This window comes from Heterodontus francisci, chromosome 1 (genome assembly GCF_036365525.1).
Source record: "Heterodontus francisci isolate sHetFra1 chromosome 1, sHetFra1.hap1, whole genome shotgun sequence".
Lineage (NCBI taxonomy): Eukaryota > Metazoa > Chordata > Chondrichthyes > Heterodontiformes > Heterodontidae > Heterodontus > Heterodontus francisci.
Genome location: NC_090371.1, coordinates 201,453,019 through 201,480,407, shown reverse-complemented (window position 1 = coordinate 201,480,407; position 27,389 = coordinate 201,453,019). Strand labels below are relative to the sequence as shown.

The 27,389-nt window shown below is 43.9% G+C and overlaps 1 protein-coding gene across 1 annotated transcript in view; it reads left to right on the top strand.

Annotated features, from left to right (window-relative positions):
• The window catches only part of ablim2 (actin binding LIM protein family, member 2), a 444,286-nt gene that overhangs the window by 250,204 nt on the left and 166,693 nt on the right, over positions 1–27,389 (top strand). The window contains exons 9-11 of the mRNA XM_068019832.1: positions 4,691–4,768; positions 11,654–11,800; positions 15,176–15,208. Of these exons, the coding sequence (XP_067875933.1) occupies positions 4,691–4,768; positions 11,654–11,800; positions 15,176–15,208 (258 nt within the window). The remainder of the gene's footprint in view (positions 1–4,690; positions 4,769–11,653; positions 11,801–15,175; positions 15,209–27,389) is intronic.

Sequence of the window (27,389 nt, the reverse complement as noted above, 5' to 3'; positions counted from 1 at the left end):
AAGTCAAATAAGAATAAAACCGGACGGACCACCTGGTATTGACCTAGGCACCAGAAATGACAAAGGCACACCCTGCCCAGTCAACCCTGCAAAATCCTCTTCCCTAACATCTCGGAACTTGTGCCAGAATTGGGAGAGCTGTCACACAGACTCGTGATTATCACTGAATCATACCTTACAGCCAATTTCCCAGGCTCTTCCATCACTATTCCTGGTTATGTCCTGACCCACCGGCAGGACAGACTCACCAGAGATGGTGGCACAGTAGCATACATTCAGAAGGGAATGGTCCTGGGAATCCTCAACATTGTCTCATGGCATCAGGTCAAATATAAGCAAACAAACGTTCTGCTGATTACCACCTACTGCTCTCCCTCAGCTGATGAATCACTGTTCCTCCATGTTGAACACCACTTGGAAGAAGCACTGAGGATAACACAGGAACAGAATGTACTCTGGTTGGGGACTTCAATGCCTATTACTAAGAGTGGCTTAGTAGCGCCACCATTGACCAAGCTGCCTGAGTCCTGAAGGACATATCTGCCGGACTACGTCTATGGCAGGTGGTGAGAGAATCAACAAGAGAGAAAAGTATACTTGACCTCACCCTCACAAATCTCCCTGCCACTGATGCATCAGTCCATGACAGTATGGATAGGAGTGACTACTACACAGTCTTTATGAAGAGGAAGTCCTGGCTTCACACTGAGGATAGTCTCCATCATATTGTGTGACACTACAACTGTGCTAAATGGGATAGACTCAAAACAGATCTAGCAGCTCAAAACTGGACATCCATGAGGCCCTGTGGGCCATCAGCAGCAGCAGCAGAATTGTATTCAACTACAGTCTACAACTACAACTCCTGGCCCGGCATGCCAGGAACAGCACCTGGAATATCTAAAAATGAGGTGCCAAACTGGTGAAGTTGCAATACAGTACTACATACATGCTATAAACAGAGCTAAGCGGTCCCATGACTAAAAGCTCAGAGCAAAGCTCTGCAGTCCTGCCACATCTAGTCGTGAATGGTGGTGGACAATTAAATAACTAACTGGAGGAGGAGGATCCAAGAACATCCCCATCCTCGAAGATGGGGGAGCCCAGCATGTCAATGTGAAAGATAAGCCTGAAGCATTTGCAACCATCTTTAGCCAGAAGTGCCGAGTGGATGGTCCATCTTGGCCTCCTCTGGAAATCCCCACCATCACAGATGCCAGCCATCAGACAATTTGATTCACTCCACATGATATCAAGAAATGGCTGAGAGCTCTGGATACAGCAAAGGCTATTGGCCCTGTCACTGTTCCGGGCTGAAGACTTGTGCTCCAGAACTAGCCGTGCCCTTAGCCAAGCTGTTCCAGTACAGCTACAAGACAGGCATCTACCAGACAAAGCGGAAAATTGCCCAGGTATGTCCTGTCCACAAAAAGAAAAACAAATTCAATATGGCCAATTGTCGCCCCATCAATTTAATATCAATCAACATCAAAGTGATGGAAGGTATCGTTATCAAGATGCACTTACCTAGCAACAACCTGCTCATTGATGCTCAATTTGGGTTCTACCAGGACCACTCAACCCCAGACCTCATTATAGTCTTGGTCCAAACAAGGTCAAAAGAGCTGATTCCAGAGTTGAGGTGAGAGTCACTGCCCCTTGACATCAAGGCAGCATTTGACCGAGTGTGGCATCAAGGAGCTCTAGCAAAATTGAAGTCACAGGAATCAGGGGGAAAACTCTCTATTAGTTGGTGTCATACCTGGCACAAAGGAAGATGATTGTGATTGTTGGAGGCCAATCATCTTAGCCCTGGGACATCACTGCAGAAGTTCCTCAGGGTAGTGTCCTAAGCCCAACCATTTTCAGCTGCTTCATGAATGTCCTTCCCACAGCATAATGTCAGATGTGGGGCTGCTTGTTGATGATTGCACAGTGTTCAGTACAATTCACATCTCTTCAGATACTGAAGCAGTCTGTGCCCATGTGAAGCAAGACCTGGACAACATTCAGGCTTGGGCTAACAAGTGGCAAGTAACATTCACACCACACAGCCTACAGGCGATGAACATGCCCAACAAGAGAGAATCTATCTATCTCTCCATGACATTTAATGACATTATGATCGCTGAATCCCCACCATCAACATCCTGGGGATTACCATTGACCAGAAACTTAACTGGACCAGCCATATAAATGCTGTGGCTATAAGAGGCGATCTGAGGCTGGGTATTTGGCAGTGAGTAACTCACCACCTGACTCCCCAAAGCCTGTCCACCATCTGCAAGGCACAAATCAGGAGTGTGATGTGATACTCTCCATTTGCCTGGATGAGTGCAGCTACAACAACATTCAAGAAGCTTAACACCATCCAGAGCAAAACAGCCCTCTCGATCAGCACCCCATTCACCACCTTAAACATTCACTCCCTCCAACATAGATTCATAGAGACATTACGGCACAAAAGGAGGCCATTCAGCCCATGCTAACTCTCTGTAGAGCAAAGCAATCAGTCCCATTCAACAGTCGACAGTGGTTTCATGGCCATCATTAGACTAGCTTTTAATTCCAGATTTATTAATTGAATTCAGATTCTACCTTCTGCTGTGGTGGGATTCAAACCCATGTCCCTAGAGCAATACCCTGGGTCTCTGGGTTACTAGTCCAGTGACAATACCACTATGCCACCGCCTCCAGGAGAAATGCCAAGAACAGAGCACGGACCTCTACACCACATTTGTTGACCAGACCAAGGCCTTCGACACAGTCAGTTGTGAGTGCCTTTGAAACTTAATGGAGACATTCAGCTGCCCTGAGAAATTCATCGCAATGGTTCGACAGCTCCATGACGGCATATCCTCAATTATGGTGAGTCTTCTGACCCTTTCCCAGTCACTAATGAAGTAAAACAGGGCTTCGTACTGGCACCAACCCTCTTCAGCTTGTTTTTCTCCACCATGCTCTCTGATGCCTTCCATGATGGTGATCCTGACATCAAAATTAGATATCGCATGGATGGGAAGCTGCTCAATCTGAGACAACTCCAGGCAAAATCCCAGGTCTCCAAGGACATAGTTCACGATTTCCTTTTTGTCGATGACTGTGCGCTAGTTGCTGGTTCGAAACTGGACATGCAACGTAGCATAGACTTGTTCTCTAATGCACGCAACAACTTCAACCTTACAATCACCACAAAGAAAACTGAAGTAATGTACCCGCCTGTCACAGGAATGCGCTATCTCGTGCCCAAGGTTTCAGTCTATGACCAGAACCTGTCAGCAGCAGATTAAGTTCACTTATCTTGGCAGCATACTCTCTCAAGCTACATGCCAAGACACATACAAGAATTGCTAAAGCAAGTGTAGCCTTCAGCAGACTTATAGGAATGAAGAGGAGTAAGTCTGCCTACCAAACTGAAAGTCTGTAGAGCAATAGTCCTGCTCACTCTGCTCTATGCATACAAGACTTGGGACTGTGTACCAGCGTCATGCCAAGAAGCTCAACCACTTTCACTTGAGCTGCCTTCTGAAGATTAGGCTCACCCGAGCTGACATGCCAAGCATCCATATCCTATTGAGGTATTCACAAATGAGTGGGCTGGTCATGTAGCCAGAATGCCTGACACTCGCTTACCAAAGTGAATCTTCTATGGAGAGCTTGAGTCTGGGGTCCACTCTCATGGCGGTCAAACAGAGTACTACAAGGACATTCTGAAGGCTTCGCTTAGGAGTTTTAATATCAGCCCGAGTCCTGGGAGAAGCTCGCCCAGCATCACTGCATCTGGCACAACCAAATAAAAAAGGGTGTGGTCTCCTTCGAAAGCAAGTGCATTATTGGAGGCAGAGAGAAAATGCAAGGAGAGGAAATCCCAGGCGAGCAGCTCATCCAAAACTCAATTGTCTGTGGTATTCTGCCCTATTTACAGCAGAACCTTCCGGACACAGATTGGCCTCAGCATTCACCTACATACCCACTGGAACCCGACCAAACACCCCAGATGATGGACATGGTCATCTTCGCCTCGAAGAACGAACAACTATATGCAGAAAATAAAGAGGTAGAAAAGTGTTGCTATTGATGTATTTGTTTCACCAATAAAGCATTCGGTGTGATTTCTGGAATAAGAGAATAATGGATCGAGACTTGAGACTTACATGAAGATGGAGTGACCAAAGGTTCTTGAGACCTCAAGGAAGTATCAGAGAGTCCGGATATGAACTTGAATACTGGTGACCTCCGAAAACACAGAACTGTTTCATATGAATAATGAAAGCATTACAATTTTGTTTACTATTCATTCATGGGATGTGGGCATCACTGGCTATGCCAGCATTTATTGCCCATCCCTAATTGCCCTTGAGAAGGTGATGGTGAGCTGCCTTCTTGAACCGCTGCAGTCCATGTAAGGTAGGTAAACGCACAGTGCTGTTAGGAAGGGAGTTCCAGGATTTTGACCCAGCGACAGTGAAGGAACGGCGATATAGTTCCAGGTCAGGATGGTGTGTGACTTGGATGGGAACTTGCAGGTGGTGATGTTCCCCATGCATCTGCTGCTCTTGTCCTTCGAGGTGGTAGAGGCCGCGGGTTTGGAAGGTGCTGTCCAAGGCTCCTTGAGCATACTTTTTCCAGATATTTAGAGGATTGGATATAGCTTCTAATTTTGATATAAAATATTGTTGTTTGCCTCTAGATAACCCATACTTCTTCTGAGAGTATTACGTCTGCTCCAGCCTCAAGTACATCAGGGTCCCCAAGCCGTATAATATATGTAAGTTTATTCCGTTTTTTTAAGGCAATAGATACTTCATATCCAGTAATGCCATAATATAATTAGATATTTTCAAATATTCCTGCTGAGAAAATCTTTCAAAATTGACATGAATATTTTGAATGTTGGTGTATATGAGATATGGTCAGATAAGTAGCCAAGTACTTACAGTTCTGGAATATTTATCTCCCAATAAAGAGATCTGAGATTGAATCGAAGTTTTTTTTATAGTTAACACTGTGATTTGCCACATGGGAAATGTCATCAGTCTTAGCTTGGATTGTTGCCAGAGGTTTAAGGGTTAAGCGAGTCATGCAGCCCTGTATGTAAAGATATAACACACTTCCTATGGGGGCAATCCAAAGAGCAGCGCTGATGCTACCTTTGGAGATGTCTGCAAGCTCAACCATTGTCTGCCTGCTCACCTAACTTGGATTGGGTGGTGGGGGAGTGGGGGGGAAGAAGAAGTGGGTGACAGGGGTGAAGAAAGTAAAACAGAGTACATTGAAGCAGCAAATGCACACTACCTTTTGAATGACATAATTCTTTAAGCAAGTAATATTACGCAATTGAAGCTAACTGGAAGATTTGTTTAATGATTACGGACCTCCTTATTAAAGGACGATAGATTTCAGATAAATGTGTTAAGTTTTCTATACTGGTATCACATAACATAGTTCCAGGGCTTATATGTTTTCAAGTCAAAATTTCTTGACTTTTGTCAGAAATTTAATTCACCATTCAGAAGCAGTATTCTAATTTCACCACTATTATCTTGACTGTTATCTACATGTCACTGAACAAAGAATAAATACTTGATGGTCCAGAGTGAGCTTGTTAGGCCTTCTTGATTAAAGTTTATGGCCACAAAATTTGGCTCCAAAGTGCTCCTGGTTTTGGGGTACATGGAACAGGTTGAAGAAAACAATTGTGGGGGCTCTGCTCCCAATTACTCCCAGCGCAGCTCTCGCCGATCACCATGTTGGAAAGGACTATAGTCCGGGCGTCATGTGCACGCATCACATGGATGCAGAGCGGGCAGAATATGATGTCAGTCCACGTGTAACGCTGATCGTGGAATCATCAAATGGTTACAGCACAGAAAAAGACCTTGGGCTCATCGTGTCTGAGCCGGCTCTCTGAAAGAGCAACTCACCTAGTCCCACTCCCCTGCCTTTTCCCTGTAGTCCTGCAAATATTTTCTCCTCAGATAATTATCCAATTCTCTTTTGAAGGCCTTGATTGAATCTGCCTCCACTACACTCGAAGGCAGTGCATTCCAGCACCTAATCACTGGCTCCATAAAAGTTTTTTCTCATGTCACCGTTTCTTCTTTTGCCAATTACCTTAAATCGGTGTCCTCTAGTTCTGGATCCTTCCACCACCTACTCTGTCCAGACCCCACATGATTTTGAACAGTTCTATCAGATTTCCTCTTAGTCCTCTCTGCACCAAGGAGAACACTCCCAGTTTCACCAACCTACCTGAAGTTCCTCAACCCTAGAACCATTCTCATGAATCTTTTCTGCACCCTCTCTAATGCCTTCATATCCTTCCTAAAGTGTGCTGCCCAGAATTGGACATAGTATTCCAGTTGAGGCTGAACCAATTATTTTATACAGGTTTATCATAACTTTCTTGTTCTTCTGCTTCGTGCCCCTATTTGTTATGCCCAGAACCCCATATTCTTTATTAACCATTTTCTCACCCTGCCCTGCAACGTTCAATGATTTGTGTACATATACACCCCCCCCCCCCCCCCCCCGCCCTGCCCCCACCAGCCCCGGTTCCTCTCTTCCTGCACCTACTTTGGAATTGTACCCTTTATATTGCCTCTTTCTGTTATTCCTACCAAAATGAATCACTTCACACTTCTCTGCATTAAATTTCATTTGCCACTTCTCCGCCCATTCCATCAGCCTGATTTGATGCAGTATCTGCCATTTTGGACCTCACTGCTCCTCTCTTAAACACGCACGGCTGAACATGGGTTCAACAGTGACCCTCCAACCAGCACTATTTAAATGCATCACCATCCAACTTGCTGGTGAGGTGCTTTTCACTATCTACTTGCTGCTGCAGAGTTACTGGAAGTATTGTGTTAGAGGAGTTGACAGAAGTTCTTTCAGTCAGAAGGGACTGATGCTGGACCTTTGGAAGAAGTTGTGTGCTTTTGAAAGGCCTCTGAGCATGCCACTTATTCTCAGTCGTGTGGGCAATAGTTGTAGTTTCCCTTGGGTTGCAGCATCACAGGGAAATGAAGCAAAAGCAGCAGAAAAAAAAAGCTGCTCACAGAGTAAGGAGGAGAAAGGCTGTCAGCAGGATGTCTTATCCTCCTAGGATTTTTAGCCACTTCTACCTGCTCCTCTGCCAGGATCAGTGCATTCTGCAGCTGCGCTTCACCAAGGAGGTGATCCCGGAACTGTGCCACCTCCTCGACCCGGACCTGCAACCTCTCAGCAGAGCAAGGACTGTGCCACCAGTGGCCATCAAGGCGACCGTCTCCCTCTATTACTATATTGGCAGAGCCTTCCAGGCTGGAGCAGGTGACCTCGCCAACATATTGCAGTTCGTCATCCATTGTTGCATCCAGGGGGTCACAGAAGCCCTGAATGTTTGGAGTAGGAACTTCATTGTCTTCTCCAAAACCAGAAGTGGACTTGTGACTTTATCAAGATAGTGGTCTTCAGGGTGCAGGGAGCCATCAGCTGCATGTCTTGCTCGGCGCTGCATTTCAATAGGGAGATGAACCTAAACTGCAAGAGGTACCACTCAGTCAATGTGCAGTTGGTGTGCAACTACACCCAAAACATCATGTTGGCGAATATCTACTATCCTGATGCTTTCATCCTGCAGTTCCAGCAATCTTCGAGCCACCATGTCAACACAGAGAGTGACTGCTCAGCGACCAGGGCTATCTACTGTGGCTACTGATTCCCCTTCACCACCCAACCCCATGTGGCCAACACTCTTACAGTGATAGCCATGGTGCAACTCGGAACGTCGTGGAGCAGACCATTGGTGTCCCGAAGCAACAGTTCCACTGCCTGGAACACTTCAGGGAACCTTCCAGTACTCATTGGAGTGTGTCTCCCATTTCGTGGTGGTCTGCTGCATCCTCCACAACCTGGCTGTCCTGAGGGTGAAACCCTTGCCAGAAGGGAACACCACAGGAGGAGAAGGAAGAGGTGGAGGAAGAGAAGGAGGAGGAGGAGGGGAGGAGCAAGCCGGCAAACCCATGTTCCAGACAGGCTGTCCATGAGTACCTTGTCACATTCCAGTTCCCATGAATTAATCCATTGATCGTCATTGCTCGTCTTACCGTCCCTCTGTTACAGACCATCACAGTGTCCTCTTGGTCACAATTCTGGAATGAAAGACACCATAAAGCAGCCATTCCATATGAACTTTATCCAACAACACTTCCAATAGCCCATACAATAGTCAAGGATTCACCCTTGTCCATTCTCTTATTGTCTGTCTTGTGGGTGCCTTTGCCTGGCCTAGTGCTGCTATACAGTGCATGGTTGATAGAAGGCTGCTGACTTTCAATGGAGGAGACTGTGGATGTGCCTCGAGCAGCTCTGGGCCTTGAGGGCCTACTTTGGACTGCATCAACTCAGCATGGACAACAGCAATCTGGGCTGGTTGGCTGACAGGCAACAGAGGGACACCAGTGAAGTGGCAGTGGTGGAAGCACGAATGCTGTCATCCTGAAAGAAGACAGCAGGATCATGCACCATGCAGCGACTGGCATTTCCCCTGGGCAGCACCTCCGCAATCCTAGTAATCTGCTGGAGCACTGATTGCTGGACTGCTGTGACATCCTGCAAGCCCCTTTAAGTACTGGTATCCACAGCCATGATGGCAGCAGTTTGAACCTGCATGGCAACAAACACATCTGTCCTCAGTCTGAGCTTCCATTGCAGCACTCAGATGTTGCGTGGCTTCTGTCTGTGCTGCAGTGGAAGCTGGAACATCAGCCATCAGATGCTGCATTACGTTTGGGTCTGCAAGTGTTCTCTTGGTGTTGGCCACCGATTCCATGCTGGAAAGAATGGGCTCCAAGCTCTGTGTAAAGCCCTACGCTAAGTTGGAGCTAGACTCCTCCATGTTTCTTGACAGTGACAGAAGGCTATTTGACACGCCTGCCAATGCATTTCTGTGTGCATGCCCATCAACCATTTCCTGTATGCCTCCCCACTGAAGCCCTCATTCGAGTCCTCTGCAGCAGAACTAGTCTGCAACTTTGTTGTCCTTTTCCTTGGCCTGGCTGCAGCCCATTCGTGCCCCGTGACTCACCACGTGCAGATCTTGTCTCTATAACACATTCTAAGGCACGCTCAGTGCCGGTGTCTGAGCTGGTGTCTGCAAATGTCAGATTAAGTGTCGGTGTTTCTTCCTCAGAGGTCTGTTGTTCCTCTGGCCTTTCATCCTTGGGCACCACTGGCTGGCCAGGTGGTAGTTCTTGAGTATCTGAAGGCATAAATGTACAAGGGGAGGATTGGGGAGGGTGGGTAGGGGATGTGGAGAGAAAACAATATGGTTACACAATCTGCAGCTTGTACCTCATACAAAGTGCAGGATGAGGGTGAAGTGGGATTTCTGATGGTGCATAAGGCAAATATATACTGTCATCCTGGATGGCTTTAGCAGCACCATGCCAATAATGCTGAGCACCGTCTCCTCCAAGGGAATGAGGAGGCAGCAGCCATGCCTGTCCCCTGCTGGTTTGTTGCTGCTGGCTCCTATTATGGGCCATCTTGTCCTGCAAGAGAGAGGGAAGAATGTCAGTGAGTGTTCTACAATGTGTTTGGGTGATGTGCCTGTCATAGGAAAATATCTAGCAGTATGTGGATGCTGTGAGATGTGGATGTGAAACTTGCAGCAATTCTCTGTGTGTGAAGGTGAAGTGGAGCATGAGCCCTGATTGCTAGAGATTGTTGGTGAGTGAGTGATGGGTGTGTGGTGCATTGAGCAGTGTGAGGTTGGTGGCATAGTTGCTAGAATATGACATTTAAAGATGCATTCACTGACCTTGACCATTCGTGGGAGGTTACTGAATTTCTTTGGGCACTGTGTCCATGCCTCAGGGCATTGACCTCCGTGGCTGTCTGCTCCCACTTCCTTCATAGTGTCTGTCTGAAAGGACTCCTGGCCCACTGCGGAAAGATCACCTCTCTCTCCCTTTCAACCTCCAGCGCTGCATTGGAGAACCTAGGAGCCTTCTTTCTGGCTTGCTGCTCCATTACTCAGGTTTCTTCCTGCTCCTAATGTGTTCCCAGCCAATTGAATGATCTGCTTTAATGTACCTCCCCTATAAGAGGTGCAGGTTACCTTCAGGAAGTGCAGGCTAGCTTTAATTTGTGCTAGCCTCGCACAAACATGGGCCCCTGCTGAACATGCAGCCATTCAACAGCACATTTAGCGCTAGGTTGCAAGCAGGAGTCATGGAAATGAGCAGGCAGCAATCGGTCGGGACCCGGCAAGGCAAGAGGGGCGTCAGTTAGGGGGAACGGGGGGTGGGGTCGGGGGTTGTTGGCATTGGGGCTTTGGGGGCAGCCCTCCATGGGGCACAGGTGCCCAATTAGGAGGTCCAGGCCGCCCGATGGCCCCCTTGTTTTATCAGGCAGCTTTTCAGAGGCTTCAATCGCCTACCAGCCAACTGTAAAATCCCCGTGGCGGCAGGCTGAGGCCCTTAAGTGGCCGTCAATTGGCTACTTAAGGGCCTTGATTTGCCTGGGGCAGGCAGGCCATTTCCCACCATCGCCGCCCTGCATAAATTGTCAGCAGAGGCGGGAGAGGGTCGGGAAGGGTCCCCCAGTCTCCTACTTCATTTTACGCACCCACACCCCCCGCCACCAGCCTGCTCTTTTGGGGGCATAAAATTCCAACCCATATCTTCAGTAAAATAATTCATTTAATTAAAAAGAAAGGGGGAGAAATCTGTTCGCATATCAATGGAGAATGCTGCCTGGGCATTGCAGGTAGCACCCCGCAGCACTGCCTACTCCCTTGGATTTGATGTAATCTGCATAGCACTGCTAGAACCGAGAAGCATCACTATGCAAATGAATTTCTCTACCCGTGTATAAGCCTAATCATTTTAAAACTAATTTTAGTTGCACTCAATCCACAGTTTGACTTGAAAATGTACAAACCCTGAAATTACACGATGTGATACTAGTATACAAAGCTTAACACATTTATCTTAAAACCGTCTTTCAGCTATTTTAGCAGTTGTGTTAATCCATTTATTTTAAATAATAATAGAACAATCTAGTCTGAAAAATACTTAACACTATGATGTCATCATTTGAGTGGCAACCACAACTTCTGGCATCATTTTAGATACTGGAAACTTAGTATAGCCTTCAAAAGGAGTTCAGAAGTAAAATTTTTGCTTTGGCTAAACTGAATGTGTTCTTCCTTTACAATAAATGGAACCCTGTAACTATGTTGCAATATTTATATTTATCCATGAGTATAGTAACGATTATCATCATCCATGAATTTCCTTGGAAGCAGTTCCCCCTCCACTGCTATAGCTTTGCCTGAAGTGCTGTGCAATCCTGTTCACATGCATAAACAAAGCTTCCGCCACACTTCCAGCAAAATTAGGGCAGTGGAGAGGGAGCAGCCGCAAGGAAATTCACAGCTATGATTTGTATAGTCAAATATGTAATTATTTTTGTGACATAAACCCAAATGACTCTTGGCTATTTATTTTGATCAGTTTTTCTTTTGGAGTATACACCAAGCTTTCCTTGAGGAGGCATCAGTGCTCTGATATTTGAAATAGTTATCTGTCTACTTTTGTTCCTCTGTTTTCTTCGGTCACTGCTCATTATCTCTTGCATCCTTCTTTTGTTCTTCCTCTCTTAGGCCAAGCTAGATGATGAGATTCTTGACTACAAGGATTTGGCCGCTCTTCCCAAAGTTAAGGCTATTTACAATATTGATCGTCCTGACATGATCTCCTATACGCCGTATATCAATTACTCCACTATTGATAGGCATAGCCTGGGGGAGGTACTGAACAACTCCGCAATCCTCAAGATATCTTAAATATGATTTAAAAGACGAGGCCTGGATTTTTAAACTGGACAGTTTTATACCATAATAAAAACAAGAAATGCTGGAAATACTCAGCAGGTCTGGCAGCATCTGTGGAAAGAGGATTTTATACCACTTATTTTGGAGGATAATTCATTATAATGCTTACCAGTAGATAGTGATTTTTCTGCTGGTAATCATGCAGTGATGATGATCTACCACAGAAAGGGATAAATAAAATAATTGGGGATAGCAGAGATAACTGTTTATCATGAGTTTTTAAAACATAATAAGAGGGAAGGATGAGTTCGCCTCTGGTCTGTTGAATTTCCTTAAAGGACCAGATGTTTTTTTCTTGAAAGCAATCTACACACCATGTTAAAATGGAATTCTGTGGGGATTGCCATGATAAACCTTGCTTGTTACAACTAGGCACCCACTTTGTATGTTGGTTATATTTCTGCCCAAACTCTGACCAGTGATTAATTGAATATTTTGCACTGGAAGTTAGCCAGCAATAGTGTAAAGTGAGTCACATGTTAGATAACTAAATGTACCACTGCATTCCTTTTCATTACTTGTCCAGAAAAAAATCCAGGCCAAAGAGTCTCTTTGTTCTACCCAAGTGCTAATTACGTAAAATTAGTTCTATATTATATACATTTTGAATTATTACTCTTTCAGCCCATTATTTCACCAGGTACAGCTTGTCCTCCTTGTATGTGGATCTGGTGCTGTTCATTATTTATGTAAATATTGCATAAGCAAACAATTAGATTTAAAGCTACTTTCCATATTTTCCCACTGTGGTTGCAAGCTCCAGGAAGCTATTCCATAATTAGCTGGAATGGCCTATCAGCTGAACTCAGGGCAGGGCTTCAGTACCTACTCATACACCTACTTTCTCTGTGACCTCAAAATGTACCTATATTTTTGTGTGGTAAGGTGTATTCATTGTGGGTTTTATCGGTACACAGTGGGCCATACTTTTTTCTTTATCAATAAAACAGTTTCAAAAATGGACTTTTGTCAAAACAGGAAAACAGCTGGAAGAGAAACTTTTCTATTCCAAATAAGGAATAATGAAAAGTGTTTTTAATCAATGGAATGCAAAATTATGCATAGATATCTGGCCAGTTCATGCATATCTAGTATCTGATATGCCTACGATACTAATTAATGCAGAGCTCTGGATGCGATCATGTAAAATATAGTATGGTGTACAGAAACTTGTATTTTACACATGTACAGAGTGGCAAACAACTTTTGAACTCAATATGTATGCAGTCAGAAACAAGTGCTCTCTTAATTATTATTTTAGACTTTTTTCATTGGATATCTGTCAACTATCAACCAATAAATATACAAACTGGGTGGTTTTATTTTAATTAAAAAAAGTCAACAGATGAAACTCTCCGCCGAACAAAGGCGGTGGAGGGGTAGTCTTTTTGTAGTCTTTTTCTTATGTTTACATAGGATATCTTACACAATATGATGAGTCTGGTGATACTTTTAGAGCCTCACCTATTAATTACCACAAAAAAACTCTACATCCTTTTAAAAATATTGCACAACAAAGTTTACTTTTTTCAGTGTCTATGTTTTCTATGAAGAACATATTCATTTGCAACACACAGCCCAGCATGAAGTTTTTGATTTCTCTGAGGCTGAGACCTAAATGTAGGGGCAGGGAATTTTAAAACCCACCCCGCCTCCACGATGGGCAGGAGAGGTTCTGGGGGAGTTAGAAAAGAATTTAAATCACAACGTGACCTCAATGCACCTTGTATGAGCCTGCAGCCATTTTTACAACGGTGAGTTGCACAACATGATTAGATTAGATTAGAGATACAGCACTGAAACAGGCCCTTCGGCCCACCGAGTCTGTGCCGAACATCAACCACCCATTAAACGAATCCTACACTAATCCCATATTCCTACCAAACATCCCCACCTGTTCCTATATTTCCCTACCACCTACCTATACTAGTGACAATTTATAATGGCCAATTTACCTATCAACCTGCAAGTCTTTTGGCTTGTGGGAGGAAACCGGAGCACCCGGAGAAAACCCACGCAGACACAGGGAGAACTTGCAAACTCCACACAGGCAGTACCCGGAATCGAACCCGGGTCCCTGGAGCTGTGAGGCTGCGGTGCTAACCACTGCGCCACTGTGCCGCCACATGCCTCTGTCCGAATCTCAAGCGGCAGGGTTTTCCCAGGGCTCAGGAAACCCAGCAGCTTAATGGAGATGGAAGCAGCCAGGTCAAGCAGGTAAGTGCTTTTTGTAGCACTACTTGTCAGCGAGCAGGAGCAGGTGTGCTCTCCCTGGCCCATCAAACAAATCTTTTGCCACGATTGGCCGAGCCCTCAACCTGTGATCTATCCCAGTTGCCCCCTCCCTTGCGATTGTCAGTACAAACCCCCTCTTCTGCCCCGCAATCCCCCCTAGCCCACCCAATCACCAACCCACAGTTTTTCCTGGTTGCCAGGGTCTGTCCCCAGCTGCGTCCTTCTACTGGCTGGCTGGCTGCTGGTCAGGAAAGCCAACTATCAGGCCAGCCTATCAATCTGGTTGGGTGCCAGGTGAATGAAAAAAGTTATAATGAGGTCCTGCCATTACATTCAGCAGGACCTCTGCATTCACAGGATTTCCAGGTTTCCCTTGGTACCTCGCTCCCTCTCCCACCTTCCCATTGATATTGATGCCCTGATATCCATTGATCGGCATTAGCTCCTACTACCCTATGCTATTAATTCAAGAACTGAGCAGTAGTGACTGTGGAAAGCTTAAGCTAGGTGATGGAGCATGATGTTTCAGCACACCAGTTGACAAAGGTCACAAAAGATTTGTACAGACGAGGGAGGTCATTTGATCCATCTAGGTTATTCTTGAAAACATTGAGAATATGATGGCCTGATTCAGAGTTCAGCTTGCCCTACCCTATGGTAAATTAAAGAGTAGTTTATATATATATATATCCACAAAGTATTTGAATACTCAAAGTTGAGATCGATGTCGTGGGGTATTCCTTTCAAATTCTACAGAACTTAGTTTAGTTGACCATCTTTCTTTATTTAGATCAGGTTCTTTTTTTTGGTTTGAGTGACTTTTGTTTTTGGACTGAGGGCAGTTTGCACCAGATAACTTCTTTTGTTCCGTTGCTTTTAATACAAACTGTTCTGCACAACTGTTTTTTGATTTGGTAAAAAGCAAGCTGTTGTATTATTTCATCTGTATGCTGCTGGTACAATACTGTATTCCTGCAGATAATGTGTGTGCTTACCTCAAACCTGGCGGTAGTTTCTAAGTGTTAACAAAATATATTTCTTCCTTTTCTTTTCCAGTCACCTCGACTGCTGTACGCAGCATCAACTGAGGTAATTATGAGATTCTTCCTTTTGTGCTCATAAAAACGAAAAATGTTAGTGCCGGGAAATGAAACACGATTACATTTCAGGCACCCTGGCTATAAAATATGCATTCTTTCTGCTTTACATCTGCCGTAACTTCAGCAGGAAGACTCCAGAACAGCTGGAAAGTAGGCTGGGACTTGGATACATTGGATACTTACAAAGCTTCCATATGGCCTTTTAGAACAGAGCTAAGTCTGTCCCAAACATACTCATCAACATAAGGAGGGAATGGGACTATGGAGGGACAATGGTTCCAAATATTGCAGTCCTCTCACCATAAGCCTTTATTAGCCCCTGATGTATGGTCAGCAGAGGTATACCTTGTGCACTGGCCAACCCATCAGTGGATGTGGGAACCAGCTAGGTGTTCAACTTGAGATTGAGACATTGATTCCTGAATATTTGGCCACAAATCTTTAAATATATTTTTTCAAAAGCAGTCCCTTTTGTAAGGAACACCCACACGATCCTTTGGGAGAGCAAGGGGAGTAGCACCTCTAATAGCCCAGCACTCTACAGCCAGCATGTCTATTTTTGCTGCATTGATGGCTACACTCTTTTGTTCTCTGCCCACTGGGAGCAGTGACAGGTGGTGCAGAGTTAACCCCTTCCCTATACAAATGGTGCAGAGTTGACCCCTTCCCACATCGGTGACACCAACTTTTCCTGGACGGGAAAGTGAAGGTGCGTGAGTGTCGCACGTCGAGCTAAAGATCAGGAACTGAAGGTAAGAGTGCTGTGGGTAATATTTAAATGAATGCAAAAATCTAATTAGAATATGGAAAGCAGGGTCCCGTCGCAGAGCGGCCACCACAGAGCTTCTCCGCCACTGGGAAGATCGGGCACAGCAATCCTGGCATTGGGTTCTGTGGCAGCCACTGCCGCTCCAATTCTCTGGCCCATCCTGCCACGGAACCCGACGTCAGGCTGGGAACAAAATCCAGCCCTCAGTGTGCCTCTGGTTGACCTAGGCACCCACTAATGGTAAGGAAGTGAAGGGACCTTTTAATGGGGCCAGTGACAGAGATGTGAGGTGAGCACACCTTGACACTTAACACTAATTTTCAGGGCTCCAATCTTAACATGAAACACTGATAGATCAGGTATAGTAATGGATAGATACAGAGGGTGGTTAAATTGAGTTCTTTTGATACAACGTTCTGTAAATTCTACAGCGCACAATAAATTGTTATGAATGCATCCATTGCATGGTTCCCTCCCAGGCAATCTAAGAAAATTCTGAGTGGTAAATATTGGAGAAATTATTTAGAGCAATAACTTGCAGCCTAAGAAGGAAAGATATTTTAAAGTAACCATGTATAAATATTACTATGTGCATTTGCAGACACTTGTGTTAAGTTTTGTGAAGCAAGAACAAAAATAAATCTCTCAACTTTTTACTTCCTTGGAAAGTAGTTATCCACCAGATTTAAGTTTTTCTGTTCAAAGGAGGGAAAGTAGGGAGGCATCATGTTACATACAGGTGGGAAATGATAGGCATGATTTCCACTTTTCACCTCTCAACTGACTGGAGACCGTAACTGTGATGTTATGCTGGCGACAGGGGTCTCGACGTGCGACAAAAGCGATACCGAGAACCCCACGTCACCTCTTCTCCATAATACCCGCCAAATCTAGTGCCAAACAAGCAATTAAGTGGACAGCAGCAGGCCTTCCACAGGATCAAGGACCCTGGCTCCGGAATTCCCACCCTTGGAGAGCTGCTGGCCAATTGGAGTCCAGCAGTTCTTCCATGAAGCAGTGCCACTGCGGAGGCAGTGGCTGCTGCTGGTGGAGCAACTACCTGAGGCCCAGGAGCAACGCTGGAACTAGGCCACAGGTAGGTCAGGGCGGGACGCCTCTTGCAGGGTGGGGGTCACGGGGGAGCGGGGTGTAAGAAGGTCGCTAGCAAGGGCAGCAGGGTGGCTCTCAACGGGCCCCCCCTTTCCAATGCTGGGTCCCTTGTTCAGGCACTAACTGTCTTTTAACGAGGCACCCCCCCACCATCCCCCCCCCACAGAAGCCAGAAAGCAGCCCACACAGTTTTTCATGCCGTGCTTCCTGTGCAGCGACAAGACCGCCCACCGCATGGCTAATTGCGGCGGTGCCAGGATGAAGTCCTTAATTGGGGATTAATTGCTCAGTTCAGGGCCTCAATTGGCAGCGGGGCTGGAAGGCTGTTCACAGGCCTTCCCACCCTAGGATAAATTTTGGCCGAGGTGGGAACCACCATCATCCCACCTGATTTTATGCTCTCCACACCTCCAAACCCACCACAGGGGAGGGCATAAAATTCCCCCAAGTGTATTTTATTAGAATTGTGTTTTAACCCTTGAACATTTTAATAATGAATAAACAGACAAATCACAGGTTTTCTCGTAGGTTTAAAAAAGGATAAATATTTATTAAACAATACCTGAAAATATTAGCAACTTCACCCACTTGCACACATACAAGAAGAGATAGAGATTTAAAGGTAGCATGCATTTAGGTCTGATGGTGTTAACACAGAGTTTATTGTGAAACCTTGTTTGTTTCCCCGGGAGGAAGATTTAAACACAGTGCAGACCTGTTTTTCCTTTTTCTTGGTTCTCTGACATCAAACTTTGGAAAGTTTCAGGTGGACAGATGCTTTGCTGCAGACTTCTTTGGTTAAATCTCAGTCACAATTCAATGGCAGTAATCCTGTTATAATTGCTCAGGTAGGGAGTTACAAGGTCACCTTTCATTTCTGCCTCTAGGTTTAAGGCAGGGTTCTTCTTGCTGGGATGGATCTGTCTTCCTTCTGGCTTTCCTCACAAAAAAAAGTCTCTTATTAAAAACTCCGTATCAGAGACTTTGTTTCTGTCAGGTGACCAAGTTTCTCTCCCTTTGTGTGTTAATAAATGGTATTTAATGGTGTGGCAATTGTTAGACAATGGGTTTGCATGTTGCTTATATCTATGCCATCTTGATAAAGTGGTGTTTTGTTCACACCCAATATGCTGAGTTTGAGCCTGGAGTCTCTATGTCTGCCAACTTTTGAAGAGAGGTAGCCATTAAGAATGATTAGGTCATTTACATTTCTAATGTTTTCTTCAACGCTTGACCAGACATGACAATTGGTTCAGGGTTCCAGCAGTTACCACGTGTATTTGATGGACAGGAGAGGTCACCTGACCTCTTACTCTATCTTTATTTGCAGCAAAAGGTGTCAGTTTTGAGTTCAATTCATCGGTTCATTTTATAGTTCATAATTTCTCCTTGCATGAACGTGAGCATGACAATCACCAGAGATGGAAGGATGATCAATAAAATGGAAATCTGGCAGGTTTTCCCAGGGTGGAAGAGTCAGTTATTAGGGGACATAGGTTTAAGGTGCAAGGGGCAAAGTTTAGAGGGGATGTGCGAGGCAAGTTTTTTACACAGAGGGTGGTGAGTGCCTGGAACTTGCTGCCAGGGGAGGTGGTGGAAGCAGATACGATAGCGACGTTTAAGAGACATCTTGACAAATAAATGAATAGGAAGTGAATAGAGGGATATGGGCCCCGGAAGTGCAGAAGGTGTTAGTTTAGGCAGGCATCAAGATCGGCGCAGGCTTGGAGGGCCGAATGGCCTGTTCCTGTGCTGTACTGTTCTTTGTTCTTTGGTTAAGTGATCTGCTCCACCAGAGTACCATATAGGTAGTGAAGATGAAAATATACTCCAAAGAATCTACATGTTTACAAGATGTGCTGGAGACATGATGAGGCACTACATTATGCACATAGGACTTTTTCATCTGAAACTTGTAGCATTTTAGATTTATTAACATTGTAAATTGCCCCTAGTGTAAGTTGGTGTTAGGAGAATTGAGGGGATGTGATAGGGAATATGGGATTAATGTAGGATTAGTATAAATGGGTGGTTGATGGTCAGCACAGACTTGGTGGGCCAAAGGGCCTGTTTCAGTGCTGTATCTCTCTATGGCCACAATATACTGCAGCTCAAGAAATGCATTTGTGTAACCAAAAATACACTCATCCTTTTCTGTGTATTCTGACTTTCACAATTTATCAAATATCCACTTTTAAAGCATTCAAGCAAGCTGTAATTTGAAAGAAAATAAATAGAGCGAGAAAGTATGGAACAATGACTTTCTTAAAAGCATTTCATTTGCTGCCCTAGTTTCCAACTGACCCAATTCAAGGATAAGCCTTTATTCTCAGGATGAAAACCTACATCTCGACGTACAGCCTTTTGTAATCAACCTGCAAGTCTTTGGCTGTGGGAAGAAACCAGAGCACCTGGCAGAAACCCACACCGTCACAGGGAGAACTTGCAAACTCCACACAGGCAGTACCCAGAACTGAACTTGGGTTGCTGGAGCTGTGAGGCTGTGGTGCTAACCACTACACCACTGTGGTGTTTGAAGAATGCCAAGCACATTGGTAAAACAGTACCAATTAGAGTCCATGCTTATACTATATTTAAATATAGAAGGGCAAAATTTGATGACGTTATGGAGCTCCTGTTTTGACACTTAATAAGCACTGAAGATTTGAATTCTTATTAACTACATATAGCATATGCTAGAAAGGCAATATAATACTGATATCTCAAATACATGTTATGAAAGTGCCCTTGTGCTTTGTTAAATATATTTTTTGAAGATTCATTTTTGTAAGATTTCCTAAGGGGGTCATGTGAAGGCCACTTGATTTTGAAAAAACAGTCCCTGGAAATGTTTATTAAAAGGAGCACTGAGGGGTCTTGTGAGGAAAACAAGCCTTTCCGGGAAACCACTTGACTTCCAGCAACAACAGCATTCCTTTCTGGGAAACCACATGACTTCCAGCTCAATAAACAACAGAGAGCTTTGGACACCTGGAGAAGTTGCTTACAAAGAAGTGACAGGTCAAGATTGATGGAGGTCAAAAGGTTGACCTCCTGTTGTCGGTTTTGCTTTTGAATTGTTTTGAATTAGGGTTGATCTGTATGAAAAGGAAGAGAACTTCCAAGGAGACAAGAGAATTCCCATGGAAGGAGAGAAGACCACACCCCAGCTCAGCTTTCCAACACTTCTCTAAAAGACGCTGAGAAGGCCACTGTGTCAACTCATCTCATCTCCTGCCTTTGCAGAAAAGCCTGCTAAATTATTTCTCAATGCCGCCTGAAAGTAACTGTTCTAAAAGATCCCAGTGACCCGTCTACTTGTACTCGGAGGCCAGACTGTATGGTAATTTTGGAGCACAACGTATCTCATATGCTGTTTCTTCAAGAATGAGCAAGTGTTCAGCCCAAGTGGTTTTTTGTCTGTAATAGAGCTCTAAAAACAAAAATGCCCTTTTTTCCAGTTAACCGGTGTGAGTGTGAGGGGCTAAGGTAAAAAGATAACTTTAATATTTCAATCTGTGTGTTTATGCTTTACTTCATTACTGGTTAAGGCTTGTTTTATAATAAACTGATAATTTTGTTGTTTGTTAAAGAAACCTGGTTGGTGTGTTTTATTCTGGGATAAAAATAGAATCTACGATTGACCGTATCGGTAAGTAGGAAAAAATTTAAATATATGTTGTGACATATGGAGAAGTGGAACGAGAATAAACAGTGCACTCCTCCTGCCTCAGTCGTAACATATAATTGGGGGCTCTTTGCAGGATAAGCCCAATGACAACGACGTACAAGTGTAAGTCGGGCAATGATAATTGAAAAAAGAAACAAAAACAGGTTTCTTGTCGAATAGAGTAAATTCTACACCACTGAAATGTCTTTAACAGTTGCTGCAACTTTTCTGGGGACGGAGGGTGTATCCCTGAGTGATTCTCGGAACATAACTAAGGTTAAGATATTAGCATTGGCAGCAAAATTGGGGTTAGAGTTAAAACCCGGAGCTAAGACAGCATACATGATTGAAGTATAATAGCACAACATTTGCAAATGGAAGAAGTAGAAAGCAAACCAGAGGGTCGTGCAGTTGAATTAGCTACAATTCAGTTACAGATGAAACAGCTTGTGCTTGAACAGAAAAAGGAGGGAAAAGAGATGAAAAAACTTGAACTTGAAAGAGAATGACAATGAAGAAACTTGAACTTGAAGAAATGGAAAGGGAGAGAGAAAGAGAAGAAAGGGAATTTGAATTAAAAAAGATAAAACTAAGACAAACGAGTGGCCTTGGCTCCAAGGAACATTCTGATGAGGAAAGAACTGACTTCAGCCCAGGACCAAGTGGAGAGCTGTTTAAATTTGTACAGACCCTCCCTAAGTTTGAGGAAAGGGACATAGAGACACTTTTCATTTCTTTTGAAAAGGTTGCCAAACAGATGAAGTGGCTAAAGGAAAGCTGGACACTGCTTATGCAAAGCAGTTGATGGGCAGAGCTCATGAAGTTTATGCCATGCTTTCTGAGGAGGCTTCTGCAGATTATGAGATGGCAAAAAAGGCTATTCTCGCTGCGTATGAGTTAGTCCCTGAAGCATATAGGCAGAAATTTCAGAACCTCCGGAGATTGCCTGGGAAGACTTATATAGAATTTGAGAGGGTAAAGCAAATTAATTTTGAAAGTTTGAAGTGGGCACTAAAGATGGAGGCCACGTATGAGAACCTTAGGGACCTAGTTCTCCTGGAAGAATTTTAAAAATCACTCCCTCCGTTAGTAAGACCCCATTTAGAGAACCAAAAGCTTTCAACAGCCAGGCAGGCAGCAGAAATTGCTGATGATTATGAGCTTGTGTATAAGCCCAAACCCTTTGTCCATCACCCCCACAAACCCAAAAAGGATAGAAGGTGGGAGAGTGAAAGGAAGGCAAGTAGCCGTAGACAGGAAGGGACAGCTGGGAACACCCCGGGATCTCCTCCTCAGGCCAGAAAGGAAGATTCTGTAGATGGAAGTGAGGTCTGCAAGCCTAAGTGTTATCGTTGTCACAAGGTGAGGCACCTTCGTGAAGAATGCTGGAAATTGTGGGGTAAACCCATGAGACTTATTGGGGTACACTAAGTCAGTGCAGAGAAAGGGGCCCTGACCGAGAGTATGACAGATCAGGCTGTAGCTCTGACTGCAGCTGTAAGGCCAAATACAAAAACTAATGTGAGTGCAGGGTGGTGAATAAGATACCTGAGAGTTACAGGGAATTCTTGGCAAAAAGAAAAGAAACTCCTTATCCCTCAAGTGAGGCAGGCCAACCTATAATTATACTTAACGAAACAGGAGCCACCCAAACTTTCTTGCTGGGGAAAGGCATGAAATTTCCACCAGAGAGTGTCCTGAATGCTAAAGCTTTAGTGAATGGTATTGGTGGGAAGTATATACCCGTACCTTTGTATCAGGTGCACCTAGAGTGTGACTTAATGTCTGGAATGGTAGCTGTGGGAGTTGTCCATAGTTTGCCAGTAGACAGAGTTGACCTACTTCCAGGGAATGATGCAATTATTTGGCCGGAGCAAAGGTAGTAGCTTCTCCAGTAGTCACAGAAAAAACAAATGAAGTTAAAGTGACAGAACAGTTGCAGGAAAAGATTCCAGGAATTTTTCCTTCAGGTGTAGTAACCCAAGCAATAGCTAAACAAGTTCCATTGTCTGAGGTAAAATTGGCATTATCAGGTACTCGAATATCTGAAACTTTCTTTGGGAATTTGGATAATCCAAAGGAAATGTTTCATAAGTCTTCTCTGATCAATGCTCAGCAAGCTGATCCAGAGTTAAATATCAGCTGTAACAGTAGCTGAGGCAAAAGCAGTTCCAGAAGGCTATTATATTAAAGATGGGTTTCTGATGAGGAAGTAGAGACCTCCATAGAACCATAGAAAAATTACAGCACAGAAGGAGGCCATTCAGCCCGTCGTGCCTGTGCCTGCTGAAAAACTAGCTGCCCAATCTAATTCCACCTTCCAGCATACAACACTTCAGGTGCATGTCCAAGTACATTTTAAAAGAATTGAGGATCTCACGTCGCCTCCTGATGTCCCTTCGCAATCTTCAGCCTGGCAGCCAGCACTCCCGCACCTTCAGATCCCCATCCGAGGAAACGAGGCACAACACTTGTGGGGCGGGGGGAGGTAAGTTTCTCAGTGCGGGAGTGGGGGTAGGGGATGGTGGGAAGGGTTGAAATTGAAAGTTTGTGCAGTTTGGGGGGGATGAAGGTCAGATGGTAAAGGTAAGTGGGGGCAGGGGGGGTGGGGGGAAGGGTATATAATTAATTTAATTGTTACTAGGAGGTGGGAGAAGGGCAAAAGAGATGTATTTATTTTAATTCCATTTCCTTCTAAATATTTAAATTTAAAATGGCGTCAGCGCCTGCGCACAGGCAGCTGACACCATTGCCCGAGACGGAAAGCCTGCCCCCTCCACATGATTGGGGGAGGGTGGCCCGCCCCGGCTAATAAAATGAATCGCTGCACTTGGAATCGCAATGGCTTTTTTTCGCCCGCCACTGTAAAATTCAGCCCTATGTATCCGTGTTCCGGGAGCAGCTCATGAGAGCTTGCAAAGTGGCTCAAGAACACCTTAAAGCTTCCCAAATAGCTATGAAGAGATGGGCAGACAAGCATGCCAAAACCCGAACATTTCAACCAGGGGATGAGGTGTTCGTATTACTGCCTTTACAGGGTGAACCGTTGAAAGCACGGTTCAGTGGTCCATATAAACTGGTCAAAAGAATTGATCAAGTAAATTATTTAATTGACACCCCAGATCGCCAGAAAAAGAATCGGCTGTGTCATATCAATATGTTAAAACAATACCATCACCGGGAGGAGGTATGTCAGGTATTCGGGACAGAGAAGGATGAAAGGGAGAGTGAGGATGAGGCAGAAGGAGGCCTAGACAATTCTCAATTTGAACTTCCTACCATCCGGTTAACTAATACTGAATTGTTAGGGAGATTGAACACAATGTTTTCATATTTAGATGCAGAACAACAAGAAGACCTAACAAGACTACTCACAGCATTTAAAAGAGTCTGTAAGGATAAGCCAGGATGTACAACCTTAGCCATACATGATATGAATGTAGGGGAATCCTTTCCTATAAACCATCATCCTTATCGCTTAAGCCCATAGAAACAGGCCCAGGTAAAAGCTGAAATCCAGTACATGTTGGAAAACCACCTAATTGAACCCAATCAAAGTGGCTGGAGTCCACCAGTGGTATTAGTGCCTAAACTGACGGTTCAACTAGACTTTGCATAGATTACAGAAAAGTTAATGTATTGACAAAGGCAGTCTTCTACACAATTCCTCGCTTGGAGGATTGTATTGACCAGTATCGGCAGTGCCATGTTTCTTCCAAAATTGATTTGTGAAAGGGATACTGGCAAGTTCCCTTAACAACCCGAGCTAAAGAAATATCAACCTTTGTCACACCGGACAGTCTTTTCCAGTGCCGAGTGATGCCATTCAGGCTAGGGGATGCTCCAGCCACTTCTTTTCAGAGACTAGTGAACCAAGTGGTAGCCAGTCTTCCTAACTGTGTGGTTTACCCTGATGATGTGCTGGTCGACTGTGGCACTTGGAAAGACCACTTGGAACAACTATGGGGCTCTGTTTAGAAGGTTGCAGTCAGCTGATTTAGTGATAAACTTTGTGGAAAAATTCAAAAACCAGAATGCCAGACTATTCCGATGGAGATAACTATTACAAACTTATCACTTAAGGATATCCACATGTCGGACAAAAATAATGTTATTGCAGATGTTTTATAAAGAAGCTAACTTTGATGAGTTATCTGAATGCAAAGAGGGTACAGAGCAGATGCAGAAATTAGTGTTTTGTTAAATATATCTTTTGAGGATTCATTTTAGAAAGATTGAAGAAATGATAAACTTTGAGGTTTTCAAAGGGGGTCATGTAAAGACCTCTTGACTCCGAAAACACAGTCCCTGGAAATGTTTTTTAAAAGGGGCACTGAATGGTCTTGTGAGGAAAACAAGCCTTTCCGGGAAACCACTTGTCTTCCAGCTCAATAAACAACAGAGAACTTTGGACACCTGGAGAAGTTGTTTACAAAGAAGTGACAGGTCAAGATTGATGGAGATCAAAAGGTTGATCTCCTGTTGCCAGTTTCGCTTTTGAATTGTTTTGAATTAGGGTTGAACTGTGTAAAAAGGGAGGGAGCTTCCAAGAAGAGAAGAGAACTTCCAAGGAGACAAGAGAATTCCCAAGGAAGAAGAGAAGACCACAACCTAGCTCAGCTTTCCAGCACCTCTCTAAAAGACCCTGTGTCAACTCATCTCGTCTCCTGTCTTTGCAGAAAAGCCTGATAAATTAATTCTCAACACTGCCTGAAAAGAACTGTTCTAACAGATCCCAGTGACCCATCTATGCGTACTCGGAGGCCAGACTGTATCTTCTGTATCTGCCGTTACTTCAAGAATGAGCACGTATTCAGCCCAAGCGGTGTTTTTGGCTGTAATAGAGCTCTAAAAGCAAAACATTTTTTTTCCGGTTAACCAGTGTGTGTCTGTGTGTGTGTGTGAGTGCGAGGGGCTAAAGTAAAAGGAGAACTTTAATATTTCAATCTGTGTGTTTATGCTTTACTTCATTACAGGTTAAGATTTGTCTTGTTAATAAGCTGATAATTTTGTTTGTTAAAGAAACCTGGTTGGTGTATTTTATTCTGCAATAAAAAGAGTCTATAATTGACCGTATCGGTAAGTTGGAAAAAATTTGAATAGATGTTGTGACCCGTGGAGAAGTGGAACTAGAATAAACAATGCACTCCTCTTGCCTCGGTTGTAACATATAGTATATCAATAAAGCCTTAGCATTCTTAGTTTTTCTATGATTTATTGTGGCAATTAAGCTTGCTATAAATAATCAGAACTTGTAATAATGTAGATTTGCTATTTAGACTCCCTGTAGCCCACTGTGACATACATGTAGATATCAGACATTGCACAATATATTATATTTGTTCCATTAGTGAATCATGCCTACATAATTCTCATTGAATTTCAAATTCAGTGTAAGTGAAGCACTTTGAGAAGCTTATGGCAGAGTTGACAAAATGCTATCCAACTTTGTTAGATTTCTATTTTCTTAATATTATACAGAATTTAAAAACAAAATTGTGCTAAATATTTACAGCCGATAAAGCAGTTGCTACTGGACATGTATAAATAGTTAGTGGGTTAAATTATGGCAGATAATTCTATTATTGGTAACAAGGTTCATAATCAATAGTTATGGGCGGCGCAGTGGTTAGCACCGCAGCCTCACAGCTCCAGGGACCCGGGTTCGATTCTGGGTACTGCCTGTGCGGAGTTTGCAAGTTCTCCCTGTGTCTGCGTGGGTTTTCGCCGGGTGCTCCGGTTTCCTCCCACATCCAAAAAAAAACTTGCAGGTGATAGGTAAATTGGCCGTTGTAAATTGCCCCTAGTGTAGGGAGGTGATGGGGAATATGGGATTACTGTAGGGTTAGTATAAATGGGTGGTTGTTGGTCGGCATAGACTCGGTGGGCCGAAGGGCCTGTTGCAGTGCTGTATCTCTAAATAAAAAAATAAAATTTAATAGATCTGCATGTTCAAAGCAAGGTGAAGGCGTTTTTACAAAATATTGAATGTCAAGTTTGTGAATTTGCCCATTTAAACTGCTAGCTGAATTTACTGATATGGCTGCAGTGAGTACAAGCAGATGTGATGTCATCCTAAACTAATTAAACAAAACCAAAGTAATTGATGGCAAATTTAGGTTTTAAAGAATCATGTCAATATCAGCGGGATATATTGGATCCTGGTTTGCATTGGAAGATGTCTAACCAGCACCAGTAGTAACAGTAGCAACTTGAAATTCTGTCAGTATGGATTCCAGACATTGGGAATAGACACTTTTTTCTCACTTGATTTATACTAATCAAATAAAAATAATCTTTCATGTTGCACAGGTCTATAAAGCCCAAAGCACAGGACATTCTTATTTTCGTAGGACACAATGAAGAAATCTGCAAACTTCAGCTTTAAAGACAGATCATCTAACTTTCAACAAATCTATAAAAAATAATGTAGCAACATTACTAATTAATTAGTTATATTGCAATGTACACAAAACCAAAAACATAAAATATTACATGTTGGAGGTGATCTTGCATCTTTTCCCCAAGTGCACTTTTGGTGACTTGGCATGTTAGATTATACAATGACTGTTGATGCAGTGCTAAAATCATGTTGTATCAAATAAGCTGTATTGTATAACA